General features: G+C 32.1%; 4 protein-coding genes across 6 annotated transcripts; all 4 read right to left on the reverse strand.

Moving 5' to 3' along the window:
• Positions 1–341: 341 nt before the first annotated feature.
• On the reverse strand, positions 342–3006 carry LOC111317580 (rhamnogalacturonan I rhamnosyltransferase 1-like). Its single transcript, XM_022920014.2, has 8 exons — positions 2649–3006; positions 2453–2520; positions 2247–2335; positions 1935–2100; positions 1541–1830; positions 1255–1459; positions 978–1135; positions 342–708 (listed from the first exon to the last, which is right to left on the reverse strand). The coding sequence occupies exons 1-8, from the start codon at positions 2866–2868 to the stop codon at positions 462–464; spliced, it is 1443 nt and encodes a 480-aa protein (XP_022775749.2). The 5' UTR covers positions 2869–3006; the 3' UTR covers positions 342–461.
• A 1051-nt stretch (positions 3007–4057) lies between these two features.
• LOC111317581 (rhamnogalacturonan I rhamnosyltransferase 1-like) lies at positions 4058–6920 on the reverse strand. Its single transcript, XM_022920016.2, has 8 exons — positions 6320–6920; positions 6059–6126; positions 5869–5957; positions 5608–5773; positions 5235–5521; positions 4936–5140; positions 4672–4829; positions 4058–4487 (listed from the first exon to the last, which is right to left on the reverse strand). Exons 1-8 carry the CDS (start codon positions 6660–6662, stop codon positions 4214–4216), a joined length of 1590 nt encoding a protein of 529 aa, XP_022775751.1. The 5' UTR covers positions 6663–6920; the 3' UTR covers positions 4058–4213.
• Positions 6921–9538: 2618 nt separating this feature from the next.
• On the reverse strand, positions 9539–12490 carry LOC111317736 (rhamnogalacturonan I rhamnosyltransferase 1-like). Its single transcript, XM_089755549.1, has 9 exons — positions 12339–12490; positions 11941–12239; positions 11612–11679; positions 11389–11477; positions 11097–11259; positions 10720–11009; positions 10429–10633; positions 10145–10302; positions 9539–10066 (listed from the first exon to the last, which is right to left on the reverse strand). The coding sequence occupies exons 1-9, from the start codon at positions 12350–12352 to the stop codon at positions 9787–9789; spliced, it is 1566 nt and encodes a 521-aa protein (XP_089611675.1). The 5' UTR covers positions 12353–12490; the 3' UTR covers positions 9539–9786.
• A 1500-nt stretch (positions 12491–13990) lies between these two features.
• Positions 13991–16474, reverse strand: LOC111318223 (uncharacterized). 3 transcript variants are annotated; one of them, XR_002693625.2, is made up of 7 exons: positions 15918–16474; positions 15746–15849; positions 15346–15443; positions 15064–15260; positions 14741–14809; positions 14544–14611; positions 14294–14364 (listed from the first exon to the last, which is right to left on the reverse strand). XR_002693625.2 is itself a non-coding variant. In XM_022920950.2 (6 exons), the coding sequence occupies exons 1-6, from the start codon at positions 16315–16317 to the stop codon at positions 14320–14322; spliced, it is 912 nt and encodes a 303-aa protein (XP_022776685.2). In that variant the 5' UTR covers positions 16318–16474; the 3' UTR covers positions 13991–14319. The 3 variants fall into 3 exon arrangements, 2 of the variants coding, with proteins under 2 accessions (XP_022776685.2, XP_022776686.2); XM_022920950.2 differs by lacking the exon at positions 14741–14809 and having other exon boundaries at positions 13991–14364; XM_022920951.2 differs by lacking the exons at positions 14294–14364; positions 14544–14611 and having other exon boundaries at positions 14742–14938.
• Between the last annotated feature and the right edge of the window lie 366 nt (positions 16475–16840).

Below are 16840 nucleotides of genomic sequence, written 5' to 3' on the forward strand. Positions count from 1 at the left end.
CAGAAATGCATGCTTTACTCTTGTAAAGAATGATCTCGGAGGAACGTGAATATGTGTTTTTTTTTTTTTTTGGACAATCAAGATATTATATTAAACAGTTCAATAAACCTGTCTTTACAGATTCCTTCGACCTCCTTATGATCCTAACATTTCAATTAAAAAACTTCTTTTTGAGCTAAAACATCTCATTGCAACATAAACTTTTGATGCACAAAATAATCACTTTTTGTTTGGGTCATTTTGATTCTAAGATAATTTGAATTATTTTTTATTTAAATTATTTCAAGTTTGATAATTATATTTGTTGATATTTAAATCTAATAATCCAAATTACAGTACAACAAACATACCATCAAATCAAATAATTTAAAAATTAGATTGATTAAAATCAAGGCCACAAACAACAAAAACTCAAAAAAATAAAACAATAAAAGAATATAATATATGATCTATGTGAAGTATCAAATATTATTTGAAGGTTGAGCAAAAGGAGGCAAACATTCCTGAGGATTAGAATAGAAATAATCTTCCTGTCTGGGATGGTCCGGAATCTCCTTCCGTCTCACTGCTTTCCCTGCACGATCTTCATGGGTTTTCTTCACTAAGAGGGAAAATTCATCCCAGCTTAGGGTCCCATTCTTGTACTGGTCAATCAGACTGACCAAAAGCTTTCTATCTAAAGAAATTGTTGTCTTAAATCCCAAGTATCTGCACAAAAATGAAGAAAAAGAATTGCAACATATACATTGTAATAATAAAATGATTTTATGTCAAAAAGCAGTCCTAAACATAGTTCTGGAACAGGCTAAGTAAATGACCCTTCAAATTTGAATTATAAAAGCCAATAGTCTTCTAGTTGCAATGATCAGGATTTAAATTTTGATAATGTCAAATACCAAAAAGATTTTTTTTGAATTATTCAGATCTGAAATCATAAATATATATTTTTTTGTGATAAGAAAGTTATTAGTAAATACCGGCGATGGCCTTCAACAGCATTTGCCATGTTTCCTACAAAAGTAGGAATGAAAATATCACTTTCTACTGCAACAATATAGTCCATGGCAGCCATCTGATCTGCATGTTTCAGGAAGGGCTCAAGCTCTACTTGTTTTAATATGGTCTCTTTCCTAACCTGTTTCCAATTAGAAAAGGCAGTGACGCCTGGTAAATTGGCTTAGAGTTCATTATCAAAGAAAGAATTACTCAATAATTTAACTTAATTTTGTTTTTCATAGATTTTGATCTGCTGACCAGATTTGGATAAGCTGTTGCCAAGTCTGCCATTCTCTTCTCTTTCTTGTATATTTCTCCACCTGCAATATAAATTGTGGTATTCCTATCAATGCCTAATGCCTGGAATACCAGAGCTGTTTCCTCTGGAGTTAAAGGGCATGATCCATGTTCTCGTTTCCGCTTAGGATCAATCGGTTTATGCTTCCACCCATCATGAGAATATCTGTTACCAACATTATTAGATCAAATATTGCACCAAATTTCATACTATGGGTAGAGAAAAGGATGGTTTCTCATTACTTACCTCATTTCTTTCACGTCAGTAGCCTCTTCTTTCGTTAAACCTTCAACGCAACCGGTAAATGCCAATACATCTTTCTCATACCTGAGATGAAGAGCCAAGAAAGGACCCTTTTCTCTCAAAATTGTAACAATTTTTCTGCCTGTTTCCTCAATTGGTTGAGTGAATCTCAATGATTTGTAGTTTACTCGACAGCGCAGTCTTTGGAGCTCTTCAGGTAACCCATTATTGGCAAGCCTAGCATCGGTTTGAGCAAACAGCAAAATTTCATGCTTCTGTATGCGAGGAAGGACCTGTAAACAAATATGTTGAAATCAGTGCAAGTTGTTGAAATTTCAGAAATTTTAATGTAACAAAATTGTGTTCAATCAAAACAAGAATCTTGATGTAAACCAACCTTTTCAAGATAATATTCTAAGCTAGCAAAACTCCTAGGAAACATATAATAAAGTGGTTCTGACTCCGCTTTTCTTTTCTGCTCTGGAGGTAGCTCTTTCAGTATGCGAACCTCACCTCTCAGAAATGTAATGAAATGATTTACATCGAAAATATCTGCAAATGTACTGCAAATTAAAGAAAAAAATAGCAAATTGTCAACATTAATGTTGTCAACTATGCAATGAACAATGGATTGGTCACAAGATTAGGCCACCAGAAAGTCAGGATGATACTAAAAGCATTGAGGTAGTTCATTATTGAGTTGATTTACCTGGTATCATTCCAATATGTGCCATGAGCAAATTTAGGAACAATAAGTGTGACATTCAAATATCTTGCAACGATAACCATGTCACAAATCTGTGGAGCAGCAGAATGAAAAGCATGATCAATAGCAGAACTAAGAACATCTAAAAGCATGTCATGGGCAATCTAAATTTACATCCTATTAAATTAAAAAAACGAAATTTTACTCACCCCAAGTCGCTTCTGATTCAATCCTCCATTGGGTGAAATAATTAGATATCCATTGTTTTTATAAACCCCTGATGTGACCATTAGAACAAACTTTTAGATCGATTAAGAATCAGAGACTAATTCAGGTTCTTTTATCATTTCATGCTACTTAACCAGAATAAGAGACATAGAAGAATCAAGAATAGCTAGAACTCACTTTGAGGTGGGAAAGATGGAAAATAGAATGCGGATTTTCGCACCATGATTTTGTCATCCAGAGTTGCCAACTGTATTGTGCAGACCCAAAGAATAAGTAGCATGGTTGAAACTACAGCTACCCAGAACTTGATACAAGCTAATGGAGAACCCTGCCGGGCTCCTATGGTCTTCATCTTTTCTGCCTTGTTTCCTCCGGTAGTAGTATGATTTACCTCCATTTTGCCATACTTGTGCTTCACCTCAATTTTGTCAACAAATTAAGACTCTTCATAACCAGCTTTGGTGTGATTATCCATATGATCCCTCCACCACCTATAGTCGTTACATATTCTCTATTTAAACATCATGCAATATATGAAACAAGGCATATATGTAACATTATGTTTGTACAAAAAATAGGTTAAAAACTAGGCAGTTTTCATAAAATAAGCCATATGATCATTGGCTGAATATTTTGAGAAGTTGATGGAAATCAAAATTACCATTGCTTATGCACACTGTTTAGATGTAGCACATGTTGTGTAAGACACTAAATATCAATTTTGGGACGCTGTTGAATGTGATGTTGATATTCTAGCTTACCCATCTTTTTAAATTTTATCATTTTCAGCTCTAAACATGTGGTGATATCTTGAGAGAGCAGAAAATAACATAGGCAACTCTTTGAAAAAAAAAAAGGGAAAATATCAGTTCAGTTAAACAAGTGTAGGAATCAAATTTTAGTGCTAAAATTGTAATGGGTTTTTCCAGCTTTTGGCACCGGCCGCACAGCCAAGTCAATTTTAGCTTGCCAGAGTCTAATCCAATTGATCTATGCTTCATTTGGATGGCTAATACGAATAAAGGGATCCAGTTCCAAAATGACTTGATGATACTATAAAAATTTCTTCTTATCGACCATTTAAATGAAGCATTAGTTTGTTGATTTAGTTGAATCTGGTCAAGCTAGTGCTAAATCTAGGCCTGCCAATTTGTTTTGCTTTCGAGTTCTAACTTCCAGGAACAATGTCTGATCTTTCTCTCTCTTTCTATGCGTTCAAAAGAAAAAAAAATTGATATGACAAGTTTTATAAATTAGAATGTTGAGTATGTATATGACCAATTTTATCCTTGGATTTATTATACAAATTTAAAATTTTAAAATGATATGTTTTTAAATTACAATGTTTGATTCTGACTTGAATTCAAAATTTTTTGAATATTATATTTAGTTAGAATTTATTTTATTCCATTTTTGTGAAAATGAGCTGGCTTTTATTGATTTTGTGTGAAAAATGAGCTTTACAAGGTCATTGTTTAAAAGTTTCGATTCAAAAAAAGACTTTCGTTTGTATTTAACTTCTTGTATTAGAATTAAAAATGAGTAGTAGGAGAACTAAAAGATCAATGACCAATCCATTCTTCCATGAGTACAAATTTCCTGTAAGTTGGATGTATTTATATTTTCTGTCCAAAAAAACTTTGTGCACAAATTCAATTACACCCACCGAAGCTCAAATTATTTACTCTTTCAATTCAGGAAGTTTACAGTCAGCCCTTCCTTTAACAAATGAAAATGGTGGGCTATGATAATTCGCCCTTGTCTGTAACAGGCTTTCTGTTGTTTGTTGTTACAAGTGGTGGCAAACATTCCTGTGGGTTTGTATAGAAGTAATCCTCTTGCTTGGGTTTACCTGGAAACCGCAATCTTTGAGATGGGCTCCCCATTCGATTTGAATGAGCTGCCTTCACTGACTGGGAAAATTCATTCCAGCTCAATGTTCCATTTTTGTATTGGTCTATCAAACGGATCAGGACCACTTTGTCTAGATTAATTGTCATCTTGTATCCCAGGAATCTGCTAGAAAATTAGTCATGTCACAACTTTGATCTAGTCATATTCTAATCTTCAATATTTAACTTTAATGGCTAGCTTTGGACTCTGGAAATATTTGATGATGGAGCAAGTTTGTTCAGCAGCCGATTGATAAACAAAAGTTACATAGGAATTACACAAAATGTTACCAGGCAAATATATATACCTTCGATGGCCTTCTACAACTTTTGCCATATTGCCTCCATAGGTCGGCAGGAATATGTCACTATCCAATGAAACAAGATAATCCAAAGCTGCCATTTGATTTGAATGGTTCTGGAATGGCTTCAGGTCTGAGGGTGATAGTAATGTTTCCTTCTTCACCTGTGTCGGAACAAGGGGTAAGAATAGAGGATTTTAGAATTTAATTAGTAAGTAAATCTCATTGCAAATGATAAGCAAGCTTTAGAGGTTCAATTTCTTTTTTTACCAAATTTGGATAGAATGCCCTAAGACTTGACAGTCTTCTCTCTCCTCCATATATATCCCCAGCAGCTATATATAATTGGATGTTAGGATTAATATCAAATGCTCTCATTGCAAGTGCTGTCTCCTTTGGAGTCAGTGGGCAGAGACCGGCTTCTCTTTTACTCTTTGCGTCTATTTCCTTTTCCTTCCACCAAGGGATAGCATATCTAGGTATATACAATATGCATTTTAGGATGATCTATGAAACCCAGTTCTTGATTGCTACTAGTTATGTGAATAAAATGAAGATTAATTGCTCACCTCATTTTTGTAAGCTGTTCAACCTCCCTTTCATTGCAACCTTCAGTGCAACCAGTAAATGCTAACATGTCCTTTTCATATCTGAGATGAAGAACTAAGAAAGGGCCTTTGTCCCTTAAAATCTTAATAATCTTCTTCCCCAACTCTTCTATTGCAGGAGTGAATCTTAGGGCCTTATAGTTAACTCTACAGCGCATTTTTTGAACCTCAACAGGAAGATTATTTCCAAGTCTAGTATCGGTTTTAGTGAAATGAACCACTCCATATTTTTGGAAACGAGGAAAAATCTGCATATTAGTTACCTGTAAACATCAGCTGTAACAAATCATCATTAGGCTACTCTTATACTGTGATCGAATACGAGTTACTTGACCTTGTTGTAGTAATAGGGCATGTCAGACCAGGTGGCTGCTACCATGGAATAGAGTCCATTTTTTTCAACTTTCTTCCTCAGTCCAAGAGGCAGCTGTTTAATTATCCGAACTTCATCACTGAGAGATCTGATGAAGTAATCCACATCCCATATGTCTTTGAACTGGCTGCCAAATTCAGAATGATTGCTATGAACTTCTGAATTTTAGTAGCAATACCTCAAAATAAAGGGTAAACTACTGACATGTAATAACTAACACACCTGCTATCGTGCCAAAATGAAGTGTTATCCAATTCAGGAACTACAAGCGTGAGATTCAAAAATCTAGCTATAGCAACCATATCACAAATCTGTTTACAAGTACCAAGTAAGGAAATAATCAGGGTATATGCGACATACAGCAATGAAAAAAAAAAAAAAGACTTTTGGAAATTAAGCAGAGAATGCTTACACCGGCTCTCATTTGATTCAATCCGCCATTGGATGAAACCATCAAGAAACCTTCGTTCTTGTAAACCCCTGGAAACATTGATCATGCAAATGTGTGTGATTCACTAATTCAGAACAGATTGCACAAATTTTCAAACAATTGTTATGTTTATACCTTTGATCTCTCTGAATAATGACTATGGACTTGGTTAATTAAACTCGTTTTCTATCATGATTGCCTTAAATTAATCATCTGACATCTAAAATAAGCATGGGAACTTACTCTGGGGTGGAAAATAAGGTGGGGTTTCTAACTTGACAGCCGATGGGCCAATAGTCTCCCCCAGTGTCGCCAATTGCAATGCAAAAACCAACAGCAAAAGCATCATGGTTGTGATTCCAAGCACCTGTAACTTGAATTGATCAAATCCAGGAGACATAGGGAGAATCAAACTCTTCAATTTATCCAGTCTGATCACTCCAGTAATCAAATTCTTCAACTTTCCGGGACTGGTATCACCAATGGAACACTTCAACTCCACTTTACCACATGGATTATCTTTCTCCTCTATATCAACAAATGCTTTCTCTTCTTCAAAGTCAGGCGTCGAGTCTTCCATCCCCATCAGCAAATCCTCACCACCTACAACTGATATATGTTCTAAACGTGCAACTTTGCTTATTTCAAACTCGAATCCGAAATATAAACAAAGTACATAAACATTCAATTTGTTACATGGATATTATGGCTACACCATAAATATAATCTGGGCTTAAATCAACAACTGTTTCAACTGATTTATACAATGTTGGCTGAGGTTAGTTTCCCTACCAGAATCCAGGAAAAAAGATTAACCCTGGAAAGCCGGTTTTCGGGTGCCACCAACCGCTAATGCACTGAAAGACCGTTTAAAAACAAGAGGAAATTGTTTGCTTGCGGTTTGGGAATTATCTATCGGCTTTTCAAAATTCAACCACGTTGTTTTGGAGTCATTTTCCACGAGAAATTAGTAAATTAAATATGAAGGATTCTCATAATAATAATTATATTAATCTATTACGGAAATTGAAAAGCATCGGACTCTCACCTCAAAAACGAGTAAAATATATATATTCTACTTCAAACACTAACTTTTATTTATTATTGCGAAAAGGAATTAATAATTGTGATGATGTGAGTAATTAATAAACTTGAATTGAAATGCTGATCTCCTTTAGTCATTATAGTCGAGTCTAATACATATGCCTTTCACAAAGAAAAAAATGATTATATATTTTGATAATGGGGCACCATATGGGGCCTTGGATGGCCTGATGTAGCCAGCATCGATCAGCTCCCTGAGTTGCTTTCTTAACTCCTTTAATTTTGGGGGTGACATTCGATAAGGGGTCTTGGCTAATGGCTTGGCCTCGGGCACCAGCTCGATTTTATGATTCACTTCTCTCTTGGGTAGCAGCCTATTAGGTATCTGTGCGAACAACATATCTCTAGCACCTTTAACACTTTCAATGGGGTGTCAATTTTTGGCTCACTAGGTTCATTATACTTCAGGGCATATAATGCTAAATTTTTGGATTTCATAAAAATTTGATTTATGATAGCTTTAAACCAAAAAATTAAGAAACATCTTCTAATAAATATAATGTATTAAAATTAAAAATAAAATATAATATTGATCATTCGATTGTAATTGTGTTTTTAAAATGATCATTTAATTATTAATTTTTTGTATTTAATAACTTAAATTTGAATAAATATTTTTTTCATTCAACTATTAATCTTTAATGATATGTCGACATGGTACTGAATCGATTGGTAAGGGTATGATATGATTTGGGTATAAAGATAATAAAAGATCAAAATTTTTTTCTCTAATTATATCAGAAAAAATTCTCTTAATAAGGATTGAATAACATAAAATCTCAAATTAAAAATAAAAATTTATTATTTGACAGAACTAAATGATGAGGAGATTATTAATACAATTATTTTTTTAGTTACAATTATAATCAAGTATTGCATCAATATAATTAATTTAATAATAAATTATAATTATTAAATAATCAACTAATAAATCAAAACATTATTAAATAACCAAACTCACACAAAATGACGCTTGAACCTAAGATTTTAGAATTTTAAGACATTCTCCTTATCATTAAGTCAAAACCTCATTGGTACTGATGTAACTAATTAATACACATCTTACATGTAATTGTCGAAGTATTATTTAGAATTTAATTTAAATATGTTGGCCAGTTTTTAATTTGACATGATGGAAAAAAAAACATATTTTCATCAAGTTAAAAATGGTAATTGCATAGGAACATTTATAGTGGATTTGATCCATTAACATCTTGCAATTAGTGCAGATTATGATCGGTGAAAAAATATATATATAAATCAAATCCTAGCATTTAACCAGTAATAGTGACGTATATTTATAGTTCATAGCAAATAGCAATAACCCTTTAATTATTTGAGACATAAATACAAGAATATTGATAGTTAAAAAATTAATTGCGAGTGTGATTTATGATTTAATTTCAATCTTTCAAAAAAAATTCAATGTTTTAAATAAGGCTTCATCGTCTTCATTTTAATTTCTATTGCTTCTAATGGTAAAAACCAAATTATTATTTTTAACATTTTTTTATATAGAAAAACTTTAAGGAAGGAGGTTCAAATCTTGAATCTTAACCTCATATATTAAAAAAAAAAAATTTTGAATCTTAACTGTAGAGATTTACATCCAACTTATGAAATATTATTCGTTTTGATTCAAAAATTTTATAGTTTTTTTCCCATAAAAATGACATTACAAGTATTAATTTAAATTTTTACATATATATCATATTATATTTGTGAGATTGAAGATATCATAATTTTTTTCATTAAAACTTAATGTTTCTGTCAAATTTAATACAAAATACAAATAGAACCAAGATCACACAATTTTTTCTAATAAAATTTGATGTACCTATCAAATCCAATATAAAACTCACATAGAACCCATCTGACAGAACTAAAAGTCCAATTGATGATCATTATGATATTATAAATAAAGATTTATACTCAATTTATGAAATATTTTTTGTTTTAATTTAAAAGTTTCATAATTTATTTCACAAAAGACGTTTCATAAATATATATTTAGATTTTCACATATATATCATATCATATTTTTTAATTCCTCTAATATGAGATTAGAGGCATCACATTAGCAATTAGCTTTTTTTTTGTGTATCTAAATAAATTAAGATTTTTTTTTTTTTTTGCATTTAAAATTGTTAGGATTTAAATATTAATAACTGAAATTAAAAATCAAATATTCTATCAACAATTAACTTTTTTTTTCATATTCCTTTTCTCTTATATTTATTTAGTTAGTATATGTAAATTTTTATTTTTCCTGAAATTTCTTTTTCCTTATCATTATCTATGGATAAAAAGAAAATTTAAAAAACCAAAAAGAAAAAAAAAAAACTTATTTCTAACGAGAGGAAAAAAAAGTAATATGTAAATTGTCTATACTTACAAACATGGATGCATGTAACAGATTTTACCTTGCATTTGCAAGTTGATCAGCGTACACAAATTGAATATGAAAACTGAAATGATATCCAATTAGTCTTCATTTATCTTTCTCAAAACGCTTGTGTTAATTTCCAATCATTTTTACTAGAGAAGATTAATATCGTAAGACGCAGCAGCTGGAAACAATTCCTTGGTATATATAGCCATCAACGTCATGGTTCAGCTTCAGCTTCTTGTTGCTGATCATCAGAATTAACTTTTGGTTCATCAACTGGTGCCAAACATTCTTCTGGATTTGTATAGAAGTAATCCTCTTCCTTGGGCTTACCGGGAATTACCAATCTTTTAGCAGGATTCCCCATCCGATCTGCATGAGCTTCATTCATTTCCGATGAGAATTCTTCCCAGCTTATTGATCCAGCTTGAAACAGATCGACTAAATCGACTATAGCCTTTCTGTCCAATAGGATTGTTTTCTTGAACCCCAAGTATCTGAAAAAGAATTTGATATAGCATCAGGAAATATAAATTAAAACTATAGTGAACTTAAAATGAACATTTGGTGAATACCGTCTATGGCCTTCGACAACTTTGGCCATGTTTCCTCCATTTGTTGGAGCAAAGATATCACTTTCCACTGCTACATAATAATCTAGTGCTGCCATCTGGTTTGAATGGTTCCTGAAGGGATCAAGGTCTGATGGTGGTAGTAATGTTTCCTTCTTGACCTGTTTCGCAAAATACCAAGCAAGAGTACCATACGAAAAGCTATAGATTAAATCATTTTACATTGAAATTAATTTGTTAATTAAAATTTTATATATTCTTCATTGAAAATCAACTAAACTAATTACCAAATTCGGATAAGCTGCTCTAAGAGTCGCCAATCTCCGTTCTCCTCCATATATATCTCCAGCAGCTATATAAACTTGGATACTGCGATCGATACCCAATGCCTGCAATGTTAGCGCTGTCTCCTCAGGAGTTAAAGGGCACAAACCCGCTAGTCTTTTCTTCTTCGAATCGATTACTTTTTCTTTCCACCAGGGATATGCATATCTGATGACATTGCAAGTTTGTAACAATATTATTACTAGGTTTGTGATCTGATCATAAAGGAATATTGAAACCAATTAATTAATTACCTCATTTTTGTTAACTCGTCAATCTCTTGTTCATTGCAACCTTCATTACAACCAGAGAATGCTATCATATCCATTTCATATCTGAGATGAAGAACTAGGAAGGGACCCTTTTCTCTTAGTATCCTAACAATCTTCTTAGCCAACGCTTGTATGGGAGGGGCAAACCTCAGACCCTCATAGTTTACTCGGCAGCGCAACTTTTGGACGTCATCAGGAAGCCCATTGTTAGCAAGCCTAGCATCAGTCTTCTGGAAATGCACCACTTCATGTGTTCGTATCCGCGGAAGAATCTGTGTATAATAATATAAGAGTGATGCTAACATTGAGAAAAATGAGCTTGGACACCGAAGAAGTAAGGAATATAGCTATGAACCTACCACATTATAGTAATATGTCATGTTAGACCAGCTGATTGGTGGCATCGAGAAGACTGATTCGGCTACCTTTTTCTTTTGCGCAGGAGGTAGCTCTTTCAATATCCGAACTTCATCTCTCAGTGACGCAATGAAGTATTCCACATCAAATATGTCTGCAAACTGACTGCCATAACAGAAAATGAAATTTGTTTAGAAATATGATCGATCAAAATAAAAAGTAATAATTGGAAGAAAAAGGTGGCAGAAGTGATATAGTAAAACAAAAAAGTAAGAAATGACATAAATTAGCTACCTGTAATCATTCCAAAATGATGTATTATCTAATTCAGGAACAATGAGGGTCACATTTAAAAATCTGGCAACTGTAACCATATCACAAATCTGCGTATACAAGAGAAGACAAAGTTAATTAATCAGGAATTCGGGATCTATTTGATCAAAACAACATTTAACATAGTAATTGTAAGAAAAACAAAAAAAAAAGAAAAGAAAAGAGAAGACTGATAATTACTTACACCGGATCGCATTTGATTCAGTCCTCCATTCGAAGAAACCATCAGATAACCATTGTTTTCATAGACCCCTGAAATATTTACACACCCATAGAGTAATTTGGCAAGGATAGCAGATTGTGAAGAACAAGAAAATTTTCTGCCAATTAAATGTTTCTGTTTCTTCAAGATTACTTTAATATATAAATATATATATATATTTATATATATCATGCATGCATGCATGTGAGTAATTATATAATTCAACACCAAAATCATAGACAGAAATGGCAACTAAATTGAACCAACTTCAAAGCATACATACATATATATAAGTTAAAACCAATACTTACTTTCAGGGGGAAGAGGATAAGAAAAGGTTGATTTTGGGGTCCTGGGTGATGAAACTGCTTCTACAAGTGATTTCAACTGCATGACAATAGCCCAAAGCAGCATCATGCTTAAAGCTCTAGTCACCCATAATTTCAGTCGAGCAACTCTAATCCGTTCAAGAATTAAGCTCTTCAATTTTTCAGCTTTAAGCGTACTCATATACTTCAACCTCATCTTACTGTAGTAGGGTTTCTCCTTCACCTCTCCACACTCTGTCTCTTCAAATTTTGCTCTGGAGATCCTAATCTTTTTTAATTCTCTATAAACGAAAAAAAAAAGCTACTATTATTTTTTTGATAATAGGATTAGAGTTATTATCCAAAAGAATGAAAATATTTTTTAAAAGAAAAAAAATCACCTCATAAAATTCATTGGAGCAACTTATCAATGAATTCAAACTTCAATACAAGGTATTTGGGGTTGTGTTTTTTTCTTCTAAACTTTTTGTTTACCTGATTCCGGGGAATTACATCGCCAGGAAGCTGGTTTCCATGCAAAAGAGTAATGAATAATGAGAGGATTTGGGGCTTTTAAAGTGATTTTTTCTTTCTTGCTTGCTATGAAAATTTCAAGAGTCATACATCAAACAGTCGTAACTTATTGATTTTCCAAGCCACACGAGGAATTTGTTTTTCTTTCTCAATTCCTTTAACATAATTTTTATGGGGTCCATTAATTAATTTAATAAATTCCATTAAATAGTTACAATGTCCCTGCAATAAACAAAACATGATTCATTTCTAAAAAAAAAAAATCATCTGCTTGTGCCATTTCGTCTTTTTTTATTTAAAACTATTTATTATATATCATTTTCTGAATTTACTAGTAGTATTAATTATAGCATTTATGTCATTTTACTATCTGTATTTATAATATTTCATAATTAATAATTATAGCTTCATGTATATAATTACAGGTAGTAGTAATAGATGAAAGATACATTTTTATATTATATAGGTTTTTTTAAGAGGCAAACTATATACTGAAATCAGAGTAAATTTAGATCAATAAAAAAATATAAATTAAAAAGTTAATTGATGATAATTTTAATTTGGAGGCCAATTTACATTGATGAAGTTAATTGATGATAATTGTTAATTTGACATGGATAAATTTATTGCTTTAGTCTGTGTAACTATTTAAAAATCAATGCTGGGCATTTTATGATTTTGCTCTGCTGCTCTGCATTTGGAAGAGAAAGAGGATAGCGAGGGGATTAAGGTGAGAGAATGGGAGAAGGAGGGTGTTTTGAGTCAAGTGCTGGACAGTGTACAGTAAGCGGGGGGAAGAAGAGACACGAGAAATCTTACATTATCTTTTTTACGTAAAGTCTGTGATTTGTGAATTCTTTTAATAATTTAATAAATTAAAAATGATAGATTTGATCAAATTTAATATAAAAATTAATAATATGTAAAAATTTTATTAAAAATATTATTTATAATTTAAATTTGATTGATATTTATTTAATAATAAAAATTTTATTAATATTTTTATTAAAATATTTATATAAAAAATATTTAAAATTTTTTAAAAAATTTTCAAATATTACGCATTTGATCTATATAATAAAGTTTTTTAATTTATCAATTTTAATTTTTTATTTTAATTTATATTTAATTTTTTTAATAAAACCTTCACAAATTTTATTTAAAAAATTTTATTTAAGTTTTTTTCAAAAAAAAAAAAAGGCCGTGTAGGTACGGATAAAGGAAGAGCAGCTCCTTTCTTGTACTGCTCCGGCACTCAAAAATTGCAATTTCCTCTTCAAAGTCAGAGAATTTTTTTTTTTTTAAATGTTGGTCTTGAACTTGAAGTTTGATTAAATTCGGTGAATAATAAATTCGTTCTAACTACAGATCTTTCCTGAGTTGGAAGAATGCTCAAATTAATCAGGGCCTCTCCTCACCCCAAAAAGAAAAAGGTTTGAATTCAGCATTTGTTTGATGTGTCTACCAAAAGAGAGTGAAATTTTCTGAAGTTTAGACATGGTATGAACAAAATTCAAGATTCAGAAGCTTTAACAAGAGCAATTTGATTAATAGAATGAGCTTCTCTGTACACGGCAAATAATGGTGTTCTAGCCTCCCCTCATTCCCCTGGCAAACAGGTATCAAAACCTCTGCAATTGTTTATAGCGTTTAATAAATGAACAAATATCAAATCATATCTCTTGCATAATGCAAACATACACCACACTACCATAGTACCAGAATCCAACCACCAAATCATATTTTGTGAACCAGCAACTGCTTCTGCTATCCCTTCTGTAGTCTTTCCTCCCCATGGCAGCAATGTGTTCAGACTTTTACTCCAATGTGTTTCCTCTGACAGCAATTCTAAGCTTTATATCCTGATGTAGTCTTCTTCTCATCTTCAACATCCTGCAAGCGACCATAAAGTTTGAAACATATATTACAGCCAATTCAAAGAATGAAGAACCTAGGAACAAACATCAATGAGATGAGGGAAAAATTAAACATGTTATAAAGGATGCAAAAGGAAGCACTGATAGGAGTTAGGACACCCTAATAAGAGGTAGTATAAAGTTATTCAAGCTTACAGAATTTTCAATCTTATCAAAATCATCACCGAAGCTCCCATCAGCATCACCATCAGCATCACCATTATCTGAAACATGTGCAAATAATTGACAAATTTATAGTAAAACAAATCGTTAAAGAAAACATTTAAAATAGAAAACAAATTGTCTGGGTCCAATTCATTTATAAATGGTTTTTGATGAACAATGAAACTTGCCACATTATTGCAATAATGTCTTCTGTAAGTTATCCAGTATTGCATGTCTTAACAAGGATATAAACTCCTCTGCCGAGATCAACATGTAACATTGAATCAGCCATAGTAAGTTAAGCTACTGAATCCATGATCAGACTTCCATATGACTCTTGGGAAACACATCCTTTTGGACATATAATTTGAGAATAAAGTCATCAACTGAAAAGTTAAAACCATTAAGTGACTTCAAGTGCAAACAATTCAAAATATCAAAAATGCAGGAAAACAAAACATATGAAGATATTATGAAACCAAAATCAATACAAGAATTTAAAAGAATATACCTCCAGCCCCATCACTATCTTCAAAATCTCCCAACAAAAATGTATCCAAATCTTGCTCGGCAGATACACTCGAAGTTTTACTTTTCAGACTAGTTTCTGACTCCACTGTCTTAACAACAGGTGTTTGATTCGATTTATCCTCTTTTGCCCCCTCCTCCACTCTCTGTTTAATTTCTTCCGTGTACTGCTTTTCATAACTGAAAGCACAAATACCTTACATCAAAAAAGAATTTGATTGCTAACCCTAAATTATCATTATTATAATAATAATTAATTACTTACGGGCCAACATGAGTGCTAACAAGAGTGAAATATATCCTCCAAAATTTTCTTTCTTTCATCACTCGCGGACACAGTTCATATCTTAATTTCTTGATTTCCTGCATAAGAAGAACATGTTTTACAGAAATTAATCATTAAAGGTATAAAATCTGAAATGCTTCCTGCGATTTCTTCGTAAACTTAGGTCTAGTTTGTTATTTCAATTGCAATCGAAAATTACAAATGATATAAAGATGACTAATAGAAAATTCATCTCAATCGAATTTTTTTACCACAAATTTTCTTTTTTAGCATTTTCTTTCCGGCCAAATCCAACGATTAGGATCAAACACAATTACAATGCAATGCCTGATGTAGGCTTAAAATTATAAAATCTAAAAGATATGTAATTTTTTTTTACCTTAACAGTGGTAAGAACAAGCGTGGCATGCCTCTCTTGCCATTCACTCAGATCATTCCGTACATTTGACAATGTAGTCGTCGCATCGGACGGCTCCGGTTCATCTACTCAAAAAACTAAAACTTTCAGATTTGATTTAAGAAAAGAAATTAAATTAAATTAAAGAAATTACCTTGGATAGGGAAAGGGAAGTTCTGGAAAGTACTAGAAGTAAAACCTCTGACAAAGTCTCTCAAATCATCGGTGAGACCAAACTTCCGGAGCTCCGAATCGGAGATTTGTTGAGGATCGGAGGAAGTGGAGGCGGAGGAGGTAATGGAGAGGGAGGAGAGTTGCGGAGGGATGATATCGGAAATGGACGTGGAGAGGGTTTGGATTTGGATTTGATCAGCTTGTTTGAGAGCGGCGGTTTTGAGCTCATCGGCTTTCTTGGTGGCTTCTAGAGCAAGCTCCTTGGACTTTTTGGCAGTTTCGGCGACTAGATCGGCGATTTTGTTTGGCGTTGTCAGGGTTTGCGATTTTTTCGCCGCTTCCTCCGCGAAGGATTTTGCTCGCTTCCAAAGATCTTCCATTTTTGGGATCTGATGGATTTTGATTTTGTGATCTTCTCTTCTGTTTAAGTAGTTTTGTTTTCTTGCTGTTAGTTTCGGGTGTGTCAAGGAACCGGCGTCGTTTCAGCTCAGATTTCTTATTTTGGTATCCATTCAAACGACTCACAAAAATAAAACTAATAAATTATTATAGTACGTTTATTATTTATACTATTTAAATTTTAACTTTTTATTTTCAAATTATTATTATTTTTTGTTTTACTTCTAAAAAATAACTATTAATATTAACACTCAAATGAAAATTTTTTTAAAAGCTCTTAAATTTTATTTGATATTTGTCCGTTCAAATAAGTTTATTAAAATCAAATTTACTGATTCATATAAAAAATTCATAATTTTCAAGTAAATTTCTTTTATATAATTTACAACCTTAAAAATATAGTATTTAATTTTATCATTATAATAATTAATACTATAATAATATCTAATTTCATTTTTGTAGTAATTAATTTCATTATCACTAATAATTTTAATGTTATATGAA

This window comes from Durio zibethinus, chromosome 2 (assembly GCF_047325235.1).
Source record: "Durio zibethinus cultivar Kanyao isolate XHJ-2024 chromosome 2, ASM4732523v1, whole genome shotgun sequence".
Classification (NCBI taxonomy): Eukaryota; Viridiplantae; Streptophyta; class Magnoliopsida; order Malvales; family Malvaceae; genus Durio; species Durio zibethinus.

Excerpts from the sequence above, each read along its gene's own strand:
- LOC111318223 (XM_022920950.2), bottom strand. The coding sequence starts at position 16,317 with ATGGAAGATCTTTGGAAGCGAGCAAAATCCTTCGCGGAGGAAGCGGCG. Across the intron at positions 15,261-15,345 it reads GTTAGCACTCATGTTGGCCC|TTATGAAAAGCAGTACACGG; the intron begins GTAAGTAATTAA and ends TTGTGCTTTCAG. Across the intron at positions 14,365-14,543 it reads TTGATAAGATTGAAAATTCT|GATGTTGAAGATGAGAAGAA; the intron begins GTAAGCTTGAAT and ends GGTCGCTTGCAG.
- LOC111317736 (XM_089755549.1), bottom strand. Across the intron at positions 11,680-11,940 it reads TTATCCTCTTCCCCCTGAAA|GGGTCTATGAAAACAATGGT; the intron begins GTAAGTATTGGT and ends TAAATATTTCAG. Across the intron at positions 11,478-11,611 it reads TGAATCAAATGCGATCCGGT|ATTTGTGATATGGTTACAGT; the intron begins GTAAGTAATTAT and ends TTGTATACGCAG.
- LOC111317581 (XM_022920016.2), bottom strand. The coding sequence starts at position 6,662 with ATGGGGATGGAAGACTCGACGCCTGACTTTGAAGAAGAGAAAGCATTT. Across the intron at positions 6,127-6,319 it reads ACCTTATTTTCCACCCCAGA|GGGTTTACAAGAACGAAGGT; the intron begins GTAAGTTCCCAT and ends CAATGTTTCCAG. Across the intron at positions 5,522-5,607 it reads TGCCCTATTACTACAACAAG|ATTTTTCCTCGTTTCCAAAA; the intron begins GTCAAGTAACTC and ends ACTAATATGCAG.
- LOC111317580 (XM_022920014.2), bottom strand. The coding sequence starts at position 2,868 with ATGGAGGTAAATCATACTACTACCGGAGGAAACAAGGCAGAAAAGATG. Across the intron at positions 1,831-1,934 it reads TAGAATATTATCTTGAAAAG|GTCCTTCCTCGCATACAGAA; the intron begins GTTGGTTTACAT and ends ATTTGTTTACAG. Across the intron at positions 1,460-1,540 it reads ACTGACGTGAAAGAAATGAG|ATATTCTCATGATGGGTGGA; the intron begins GTAAGTAATGAG and ends TGTTGGTAACAG.